At 30.5% G+C, this 12450-nt stretch overlaps 1 protein-coding gene across 1 annotated transcript in view; it reads left to right on the forward strand.

The window, feature by feature from the left end:
• The window catches only part of LOC111624729 (eukaryotic translation initiation factor 3 subunit E-B-like), a 22331-nt gene that overhangs the window by 3144 nt on the left and 6737 nt on the right, over positions 1 to 12450 (forward strand). The window contains exons 2-6 of the mRNA XM_023367651.1: positions 2802 to 2919; positions 7920 to 7962; positions 9408 to 9512; positions 9572 to 9697; positions 9781 to 9905. Coding sequence (XP_023223419.1) covers positions 2802 to 2919; positions 7920 to 7962; positions 9408 to 9512; positions 9572 to 9697; positions 9781 to 9905 — 517 coding nt within the window. The remainder of the gene's footprint in view (positions 1 to 2801; positions 2920 to 7919; positions 7963 to 9407; positions 9513 to 9571; positions 9698 to 9780; positions 9906 to 12450) is intronic.

The raw sequence follows: 12450 nt of genomic DNA on the forward strand, positions 1-12450 counted from the left end.
CATAAGTATAACATCAGCAAGGGATCTAGTGCCACTATACTATCGCAAATGGCGCAAGTTGAAGGCTCAATCGTCAAATGGGACGAAGCAGAAATTATTAAATCGGTACATTCACCGACATTGGCGAATTGCGCAGAAAAAATTGAAATATATAAAAGCAAATTGCATGATTCATGCATCAATTCTAGAGATTCTGAAGGGTTGCCTTCGGCCTGGAAATACTTTATCAAACGATTGGACAAATCTTAATTTATTGCGGCGATTTTAATATTTTTTCGCATAAAGTGCATTTCACTGAATTTCTATATAACGTTTTAATATTTAGTTAACCTATGCTTATTTTTTCGTATACATTTTTTGTTATTTGTAACAATAATTTTTATTTATTTTATTAGTCTGTATACATTTATATATATATTTCGCTCGTTATTTTATTTTATTTGTATTTAAATTTTTGTTCTATTTTATTTATATTCGAATGTTCTTAGCCTGACGATGGCCAACTGATTTGGCTGAAAACGTTAGCTTTACATTAAATTTTTTCTCAGCAAATTAAGGTGTTTTGTTTTTTGATTTATATTCTTTTCATGTACAGGTAACCCTTGGTTTATGCTGGCTCAGTTTATGCCGATTCACAATAACGCCGCTGCGCAATTTGCCATTTCGCGGTGTAATTCCCCAGTTTTCCCTATGCCAGACTGATTTTCATTTCAGTGTTGACTTATTTACCAAGCCACAACATTGTACATTCGTTAAAACAAAGATTTTTATTGAATATATTTATTTTTTCTGATTAATATTATTGGGTATGTATACATTTGCATTAAATTAATATTAAAATACTAAACATTTTGGTACCCATGAGTCAAGTTATCAAACTTATAGTTCAATAAATAGCATCCAAATCCATAGCACCAGTGAATGTATCCCCTATCAGTTCATTCAGGAAAACATCTTACAATGTAGTAGCACTTCCAGTGATCACAAACTGTTGTTAGTGAGACAAATCTACTAATCATTGGCCAGACGATATCTATCTCCCCTTAGCCATCTTGAATTTTCCCACTCAAACTGACCTTATATATGTGCTACGGCGACCGGTGGTCGACCAATCAGTGTCTCCGCTCGTCTGTAGCTCTGTCAGGTTAATGTATCCTTTCAACTATGGAAAGTTTGACGGATGAACTTTGTGAGTTAGACAATGATTGGGAGTGAAGTGCAAATGTAAAAAGGAGCATCATGCATCCATTCGATCATTTTCCGAAATTCTCAATGAAAGAAAATAAAAATGTAAACAATTAAAGATGGATACTTTTTTCCAAAAAATGAAGAGATCCAAAACTAAAATTTTTTAATAAAAACATTTCACTTTATTTTATGATAAAATACATTTTAAAAATTAAATTTATATATATTTTGTATTATATTATATTAATAAACAAAATTATTTGCTTCTTTTTCACTTATGTACAACCTAACCCTATACCTCACTGTAAATATGGGTTCGTTTTATGCCGGCTTTTGTAGGAATGGAACTGCAGTGTAAACCGAGGGCTACCTGTAATATTTATTTTGATCAGTTATTATTTTATAGGTATTTTAATTGGTTACTCTTTCCACATAATACTTTCATCCATGTTCCTTCTAGACTAACTCAAAATGTCTTGTTTGTCACTGCCCAATTTTTGTCTTTAAATAGATCTTTTTATTGTGCGGTTACAGCAACTTTAAATGTAACCAATGTTATTTTTTTTAAATGTAAGTGTAAAAAGTACTTTATAATTTACTGTTGTAATTTGCCATTGTAATCTTATATTATATATTTGTTTTATTTTTTTTCCTATTACTTTTAATTTGAAACATTGAGAAAACCAAAATTATATATTTGTTTTATTTTTTTTCCTATTACTTTTAATTTGAAACATTGAGAAAACCAAAAAAATTTAGAGGTTTTTTCCCTGTATGTATGGATTTTAGTGTGTGCATTTGGAGTTTGATTTTGTTTATTCACTTTGAAACTTAATAACTTCTGTGTTTTGTTGAAAATTTCTGAAATTTTGTATATTTGGGGATTGATGCTATTAAGTTTTGGTAATTAAAGATCATGGGGGTGAGGAGATAGAGGGGAGTCACTTGTCATATCTCAAGTGGGGTTGGACTTAATGAAGATGTTACTTGTTATTAGCATTTCTTGTAAAACTATCCCCTACCTTTCAAAATTAAGCTGTTTGCCATTTTATAATAATAAAATAATATAAAAGTTTTTCAAAATAGAATATCATAATGGATAGTGCTACATACAATTTTGAATGTTGTTCTTGAGAAAGTTATACAATTTGTTGCTGGATTTTTTTAATATTGTTTTTATCTTTTAATAATTTATATTTGGTTCTTTCCATCCTGTGAGCACTAAGACAGCTTTTTTCCATATGCATCATGGTTCTGTCAGGCCCTCAATGGATGCAGTCAGGTGAGGAACGTGGTTCAACATGTCAGGATAGACTGACCCATGGAAAATTCCTGGGGTTATTTGTCTGAATTTAATTTTGGATTCCCTAGAGTGATAGGGTAATGTTTTAACTCTTGGCCATCTGCCCATTCATTTCAGTTTTAAGTACAGTAGACCACTTTTACAACCTAATTAGTTCCCAAATTATTATCATTAAGTTAGCTGTGGTAAACTAAACTTTGTTTTCTCATAGTTCAGCAATGTAAGTTGGAGTTCTTTTTGTAGAAATAGAGTGAGAAGAATTCTTATGAGAAAGATAATTCAAATTAATATTTTTTAAATTTTCATTTAGAATTGAGAAATAAACGTTCCCAGGTAGTGGCACAGATGCTGGAGCTTCAGGCAGAAACAGAACCGATAATAAAAATATTTATGGATCCCATTGTCACTCAGGAAATGATGAAAACAAGGTAACAAATTTACACTGTACTTACAGTAATTTCACATTATAAATTCATTTAATAATGGATCTATGAATATAAAATTAGTCATTTAAAATATGAGTAATTCTGTTAAGATATTAACACTGATTAATAATTTTAAAATATTAACAGTTAAATTCCTCAGGTTTCTACCTTGTAGAAACCTGAGAAAGAGTTCATAAGGGGCATTGTAAACATTCGCAATAATAGAACATAAACGCTCTGGTTATTTGATTTAAGTAAGTCAATATTATAGTTTTTTAAAAATTAGAAAAATAGCTTAGTTTGGAATCTGAACTCATTATTCAAAATTAAACTTTTTCAACTTGGAGGGCTCTGGGGAAGGTTCTATTGCACGAAATGAAACAACATTTGGACAACAGGTACTGTACTTCAGATGATGCGCTTGCCATTTATTAAATAAAAATTTTTTATACAAGAAGTTACTGATATGTGGTGCTGGAGCTATGCAAATCATGGTTACAAATGTTCAATATGTGCTCCATTTGCAAAAACATGTTTTTCACTGCTGAGCATAATGAGTCCACTTTAATCACAAGAACATGCCAATGAACTCTGTCCTTTAGATCTGACACAAATGCATGTCTTTTATGATAGACCTAGTCTTTAAAAAATCCCATAGCTAGAAGTCACATGGAATAAAATCAGGTAAACAAGGAGGCCAAGTTGTTGGGAAATAACAACTAATCACCCATTTATCTGTGAAAGTCTGCCTTAACACACATTGAATAGAGTGAGGGATGTGGGATGGTGTACCATCTTTCATAAATATGATATCTTGAAGACTTTGTTGAACTCTGGGATCAAAAAGTCATTAGCTTGTTAAGATACCATTCTCCAATAATAGAACAGGTTTGGATCTCAGTTGCATAACTCCAACACCAATTATTGGTGGTTTTTCTATGAAAAATTTTTATTTAATAAATGGAAATAAATAAAAAATTATTTAATAAATACATCATCTGAAGTACCTGTTGTCCAAATGTTGTTTCATTTTGAGCAGTAGAACATTCTCCAGGCTCCTCTAAGTTCGGGGAAGCTTAATTTTGACAACTGTGTATGTAAATTTAGTGAGTATGATTATGTCTTGGACATAATCATACTCACAAATGTATTTACTCAGTCTAATAAATTTAGTGATACTTAAGTGTAATTCTATTATAATCTAAAGAAGAAAATATTGCTTTTAATGGCATAACAAATACAAAAAATAAAAATATTAAAATGCTTTTGAGCTTAACAACTCATCTTTGAAATGTTAAGAATGTTCTGTTACTGTTGAAGAGCAAGTTTGAGAAAAATATTGCTGAAGTGATCATACTGTCACTATTACATTAGTTAGAATAACTTGGAAATTGATAAAAATTGAACAGTTACAAAAATAAAGTAAAAATATAATTTTATAGGTTTTGAAAATCTTACATTAAAAATGTACTCAAATGCAAAATATAACAATGTCTAGTGACATGTTGTAAGTAAGGTTGTGAGCAGTTTCCAGGATGTTCGCATGTTATCAGAGTCATGCTTGTTAACAGTTATACATTCCAATCTTACATAATTGTATTGTACAAAAATACACAAAAATTCAAATTTTGTGTATTTTTCTACAATACAATTATGTAAGATTGGAAAATTAATCTGATTCCCTCGTTTTAAATAGTTTATTTTTTAGTTATACACTGGTGTGCAAAACTTAACCAAAAAAAAAAAAAGTTGTTGCTTGTAACTCTGCAAGAAATCACCTGGGAGACATGAAATTCAGAATACAGAGACAGTATTTTGTATTTAAAGGATGAAGAAGGCATACCAGTGCAAAAATGAATAGAACATACATAGTATAGAATCAAAGCCTCCTCCTTATTGTAGTCTTGCACTACATGTGCCTACTACACACATTCTACATGCCATCGCATCACCTGCGATGTCTTCTTCCTGAGTACGAATCACCTATATACTGAGTTGGGTGTTCATTGTACTGATTGCAACAAGCCCTTTTCTACAATTTCAATGCTGTCTGCTTAAGAATTACATTGTTGCTTAAGTTTTGCACACCAGTGTAGATTTTAAATTTCTTTCATACAACCAAGTAGCTTCTGCCAACCTCCAGATGGCAAAAGTTATTTGAAACAGTTATTACTGCATTTCTTCATGACATAGAATTAATTTAGTTTTTTTGGTAGAGATCATTAGTAAATACAGTTAAAATAAAATATTAAATTTATTATTAATCATTACTATGAATTTTGGATTTATCCACAAGTGTCAAAGCTTGTGCATACAACAGAGGTGCTTTATTCAAAATAAAATTACACACATATTCTTACTATTGTATAGTTCTATAAACCATCTTTTAGAGCAGATAAGATAAAACAAAACTTATAAAATCTGAGTTTCTGTAGTTTAAGATCTGAACTGAATTTATCTTAAGTGTTCTGTAGCATTTCTGTATCAGTGAGAACAATCAATGAAAATAAATTGTTGCAAGTTACAGGTTGTTTCAAGACTCTTAGCCAGGAGCTGCATGTTACCCAAATGGGGCTCTGCAGTATTTAAAAAGAGAATAAGCTGGCAAACTGATTTGTTTCAGATTCAGTTAAATTCATATAACCAGTATTCTTTATACACATTAATAAGGGTGAGTCTGTAGGTGAGTAGTAAGGGTGAGTGAGAACTTACAGCAGCCTGGCCAATATTTGCAAAACATACTGTAAACTAAACTAGATTATGTGGTAAAATACATAAATTGTTACAAATGAATGCTGTTTGGAAGTGTTTTATTCTATATAAAACATTCATATGTAGTGAATAACTTGATATACATATTTTGGTAACCACTAAAAAGGTGTTTATAGATGAATAAACAAATTTATTATATCCTTCTAAATCCGACATTCACCAGAGGTCAAGAATTACCCAGAAGACAATTTTAATTCACAGTTTTTTTATTTAAATAAAAGATTTGTGATTCTTGATATATGGTGAACGTTGGATTAGGAGATAACAAATTTGTTTATTTGCCATAAACTCCTTTTTAGTGGATACCAAAATAAGTGATTATATACAGCAAATATGAACTATACACTTAGTCTAATGCATTAAAATACACAATTGTCTTAAGTAATTGTGGCAGAAAATAAGTGTGATTTTATGAAATTTATTTAATTTTTGGTAAAGACGACGGTAATTTCATACTTCAGAGAACTGCAGTAATAAATTAATATAATATTCTTGGCCATCAGCATATATGCTAGTAGAATTATAAAGAGCCTACAACTATTTCTTTTTGGCAAATAAAATTTCACAAGAAATAATATTTAAAATAGATTTAAGATTTACTCATTTCTTTTATATTATATAAAAATATTCTACTATGTTTAATTGTAATTAAATGTATCAATGTAAAGCTAAAAATAGCAATAATCTATGAAGGAGTTTTCAATACTTTTGGTACCCCTGTTTGCCAAAATATTGCACTAAAAATTATTTAGTCTGGTGATAAATGGGATTGTCATCTCATTCAAATTTTAATAAGAAAATTTATCAATCAATTTTTCAAAACAATCTATCTTGCTATTAGCCATTTAAATTAGAGGTTGGCAAACTTTATCCCTAATAGGTCAGATAGTGAATATTTTAGGCTTCATGAGCCAAGATGAAAAATTGAGAATATTGTGTAGGTACTTGTATATTAAGAGAAAGCAAATTTCCACAAACTTATTTAGGAAATTCAAAATAGAATTATTATTACTACACTGGTGTCCAAAATTAAAGCAACAAACACACAACCTGCATAAAACAAAAATCGACATCGTGAAACATGAGTGCCAAAACTTACATGATGTGTAAATTTGCAAAATGTCATGCAAATAAGACACAATGGCAGCATATTTATATGAGAAAATGTAATGTGCTATATGTACAGCAAAATTGTTTCTGACAAACAGTTATCTACTAGGAGTGCTAACAGTGAGGAAATGTTCCCAATAAATCAGTAGCTTATCAGGTATGCCTCAGAGAAGGGCATTTGGATAATTCTTTGCAATGGAAAGTCTTCATTTATGTGTTTTTGTCATGTATATTTGTACGTGTTGCTTTACTTTAGAACACAAGTGTATTTTATTTAGCTTTCTTAGTGTTCGAAATTTGTACTTCGTTTCATCAAAATCAATTGTTGATGCAAAGATGTAATGAGATTTTATGTATTTCATCTTTAAAAATATTTACAGATAGGTACTACAAAAATATTCATATAAATCGACGAGAGTGTGATTTTTAATTGATATTTGCAGAATTTCATTACATTATTCTCTCAGTATTTACCATTTAGCATGTCTTTATATTACTAATCCATCACCTCTAATCAAAGGTTAGATATTTCACTTTAAATTTTCTAATTTTTCTGACGTTCTTTTTCTATAAATTGGGAATATTATGAAGCTAGTTGAATCAGTAATGTCAACGTAATGCAAAATGATGAGAGCACCGCATACAGTCCCTGTTGCAGCTAACTACTCAACTCTGCCATTATAGTGCAAAAATTCATTTAAAAAAGTTATGAGCCTGGCTGTGTTCTAATAAAACTTTATTTATGGACACTGAAATTTGAATTTCATGTAATTTGTGTGTCACAAAATATTATTCTGATACTTTTTTAACTAATAAAAAATGTAAAAGCCACTCTTTTGTGACTGTGTATACAAAAGATCTATATGCTGACATGATCTAAATTTTCAAAAGTGAACTAAAGATTATTTTTGTGAGCTATTTTAAAATTAGTCTATCAAAATTTCACTCTAATTTAATAATGTTCAAGTTCATGTTGACATTGTGTAAAAAAAATTAATTATTATTTGTCTAAAATTTATTATTTCCTTAATTTGGAAATTAAAATAAATTTAGAGTTTTTGTGTTTAAGTACTTGCATGAAATTATTTAAAATGTATCTAAAATTATGATTTTCTTCACAGAGATAGCAGACAGCTACTAAAATTTCTGATGGAAAATTTTAATGTAAGTAGAAAAAAAATTTTTTTTAAGTTACTTTAGATGATAACTTAATAAAAGTAACTACATTGAGCAGTCTAGGGAGAAAACTTCAATATATTTTTTGTGTTTAGTGGAAGGATAATATTAAGATGATAATTTTTAGATCAAAATTTTACAGAAATTAAATGAAACTACAGGATGCCCAAAAAGTTACTGTTCAATGGGAAAAGTTTAAGTAAAGTTTAATAAAAGTGAAGTTTTATATATGATACTGCAGTTTCTCCTATGGCAAATGTTGCAGTTGTCCCTCAGAAGCCCAAAATTGGATGAGTGATGACCAGATACCTAGCGGGCCAGATTTCAGTGGAAATTATTCAGTTGGCAAAGAAATCTTCAAAAAAACTGTCAAAAAATCAGAATATTCATGAGCAAGCAGTAACACCATTTACTGCAAAGTGGCTGCCAAAGTGGACGGTTAATCTATAAACACTTGGCTTTAGCACAGAAACATATGCACATATGTGGAGAAAAATGATTGTTACATGTTCACAGCATGATATCAGCTTACAACTTATGTGTGGCTTATGCAATATATCTGACCATTCAGAGATATTGAGTAAAAATCTTGCTTCAAAATTAATTTGTCCCTTCTAACAGAATACATTTATTACATAAAAATTGTACGATTGTCAGAAAAGCATTAACATCAGTTATTATTGTCCATATCATTGACTCCTTAACCACTCTTGACAGGTATAGATGGCTATACCTGTCAAGGGCGATCATGTGGCACTGGAGAGTCTATATCCGCAAAAAAATTTTAGCCAAAAATTACCGCAAAAAAATATTCACATAAAAAGGAATTATTTGACAATAAAGAGAAATTTTTTTCTTTACTAGACATAACGGTTTTAAAATTTTTTTTCCGAAATGGAAACGAGAAAAACATGTGGGAAAATTCTTAAAAAATTTCCCATGTTTATTCTCCGCTACATCGTGATAGCGCCATATCGGACTAACCCTCTCTACAAAGGTTAAAGTAAGTCTTGTTCAGGGATGGTGAACTGTTGAGTTCATGTAAAATATAATAAGCATATTTATATTTATAAATGTTAATGCTTGCAGAAATTTTAGACTTTGAAGAACAATGTTTAAAGAAATGAAATGAATATTCTTTAATTAGAATAAATGTAAATAAGCTGATTGAAAAAAGAATGATCATATTATAAACTGAAATTACATATGTTATGTGCCACAAGTTTGCCATCCCTGATATGTAGGATCATAACATTGCACATAGAATATGGTTATCAAAGCAAAATATCTAAAATATGAATGTTAATTTATTGTTGATAGATTCTATTTAAGTCATTGAAAGTTGATTTCAATTAAATATATTTGTTATTAATATATAACATTATGTCCTCATGTTTGAAAATATAATCAGTTAATTAGAGTTTCTTATTTAGTTCAAGTTAGAAATGATGGATTCGTTATTTACATTCGCCAAATTCCAATATGAGTGTGGAAATTATTCTGCTGCTGCTGAATATCTTTCTTTCTACTGCCTCTTGGTAAGTTATTTTCAAATTTAAATGTTGTATTCTTAATGATACAGAATTTTTTATTCTAGGTACCACCCACTGACAGAAATATGTTGAATGGATTGTGGGGTAAAGTTGCCTCTGCAATTCTCATGCAGGACTGGGATACGGCTTTAGAAGACCTGCACCGTCTCAAGGATTTTATAGATAATAATGTATGTTCATAAACAATTCTTGCAACACAATGTTCTATTCTTGATATGAATATGTAATAATATAACTTATATTTGTTTTATAGACATTCGGATCTGCCTTGCAGTCTCTGCAGCAACGGACATGGCTTATACATTGGAGTCTGTTTGTTTTCTTTAATCACGTAAAAGGAAGAGATTTAATTATTGATATGTTTCTTCTCCAGCAACAGTAAGCACTTTAACAATATATAATATTTTGTGTAACTTTTAAAGAATATGTTTATTTGATTTTTTTAATAATCAAATAAACACATTCTTTAAAAGATAAAAGAAATTCTCTTTTTAAGTGTAATTTGATAACTTTATCTTAAATTATAGAAATGAATTTTTGTGATAACTCAGGATGTATTTTCTTCATAATTCGAAGTTTAGACTATTTACAAAAAGTCAAATTAACTTTTGAGTCCATCTTTATCCTTTATACACTACCACAGAAGTAACAGTCTTAAAAAATTGCTTTGAAGAACTCTTCTTAAACACAGGTAAAAATTGGTAAAAAAACTTCACAAGGTTAAAAAAGATCAAGTGTCAGCCTTTTCTTGTAGGTTTCTGACACTTTTACAATTAAAAACAAAAAGAAATTCTTCACCCTTATCATTTTTATCCACCTTTTTAAACTGCTTCTGGCCCTCTAGTGGTAGTTACGAGTATCTACATTATTTGCATATGGTTACAATTTTTGTGATAACTCAGGATGTATTTTCTTCATAATTCGAAGTTTAGACTATTTACAAAAAGTCAAAAAAGTAAAGGATAAAGATGGACTCAAAAGTTAATTTGACTTTTTGTAAATAGTCTAAACTTCGAATTATGTATAAATGAAATTTTTGTTGGAAATATAAGAATATCATTAAATTATTGCTAGAGAATTGTTAGAAAAACCCTTGTTGTGCATTATTTAAAATATATGATTCCAGCAAAATTTATTTATAGTTTAGGTTATTCATATAAAATTTAGGATCTATAACTGTTTCTGCTGTATTGTTTTGAACATAGGCACCTTCAAAACACTTACATAAAGGTCAGATTTGTATGAAATGCATGATTATCCTTAAATACTGTTATGTTGAAATCTCAATATAAATGTGATTTGGGTCCAAGTTTCACATTTACATGGAAATCTCTCATTTTTCAATTCTCAAAACTTTTTGAATTAACATTTACAATAATTTTAATCCAAATATACTTATTAATTTAATAATTTTAAATTTAAATCTTTCAAAAAATNTTACATTGTGGCAATAAGTAAATTTTTCCCATCTTCCAACCACAAAAATAGCAGAAGGGAATCATTTTAAAAGATTTGGCATAACATGCAAAGAGTTTCTGATTGTAAAGAACAAAAACCAACACTGTATAAATTAATACAGAAACAATTATACTACAGCAAAATAAAATTACTGTATGATCAAATCATCTTGTCATAGCTGGAAAGCACTTGTGGAATTATGTGCTACTTTTGTGCATTCATCTCATTTCCTCATAATCATTTTACTGTAGTGTTTGTGAGTACAGTGGGCAGTGGCATAGTGAGGGGGGTGCAAGGGGGGTGTATCATGTACCGGGTGCCACTCTGCGAGTGGCATGGTGTACCATAATTTATCCTGGAGAACACCCAGGCGCCACTTGCAGAGTAGCGTCTGGGTGGTCTCCAAGACAAACTATGGTGTTTCTGGAGGGGGAGGGGGGTCTCCAAGACAAACTATATGTGTCTGGAGGGGGGAGGGGGCGCCAATAAAGTGTCGTGCCCCAGGTGCCAGTTATATTTGCTATGCCACTGACAGTGGGTGATCGGTTAATGAACATAATCCATTCCAAGACTTTGTTTTTCTATCCGAATTGTTCGTTAACCAATTATCGATTTACCATAGGTTTTTATGGGAATTTGATTAATTCTTTCTGGAGACCTCAAAAAATAAAAAATATATAAATAAACATAGTAAGAAAGTAGTCATGTTTTTTTCTGTTTGCGCTGGGGTTAAAGGATCTGTGTAATGTTAATTGCTTTTCTCTTATCTTCAAGATTTTTCAGAATTAATTAATAGCATTGTAATTGTAGAGATCCCTAAGCCTATTAACCTCAATTTGGTTTGGATGCCATTCTAACACTGTTGTTCTGACATCATCCCACTTCTTCAAAAAAATGTTTAATAGCAGATATCGACATTAATTCTCTTTTTCAGAAGAAAACATATCTTGTCGAGTTTCTTGGTGTTCTTCATTCAAGAGTTCTTGGCGTTCTTCTGTCGTCGGATCAATTTCAGGTTCCGTTATGAGCTCTTCAATGTTCTTTATTTCTCAGATGTGACCATAGGGTCGGTATCTCTTCGATACCTCGTCAGGATGACACCACTGTATCCTTCGGTCGATACAGAGACCACAAGTTCGCGCGAGCGGATAGGTATGAGGGTTGGACCCGGAATGGAGAACGGAGAGACAAACGGAAGAAACTGCACTCCAGAAGTTTAAACATAAAAACCCGTTTATTTATATATATTCTAAATTAAGTTTACATCAGCGAATAAAATACGATACATAAACTACATGAGTTATTATTCAATTTTTAGTCCAAATTAACGACCGGGTGCGCGTTTCGTTACGCGGAGAGAGAGAACGTACAATAGTGCGCGGGCAGGATAAATACCTTAGGTTATAGGAGCTCAAGTCCAAAATCAGCACAAAAGGTCCAACAGTTCTTTTTAGGTGAACAGTTC

The sequence above is a fragment of the Centruroides sculpturatus genome, unplaced genomic scaffold, assembly GCF_000671375.1.
Source record: "Centruroides sculpturatus isolate CEXI.00-Female unplaced genomic scaffold, Cexi_2.0 scaffold396, whole genome shotgun sequence".
NCBI lineage: Eukaryota > Metazoa > Arthropoda > Arachnida > Scorpiones > Buthidae > Centruroides > Centruroides sculpturatus.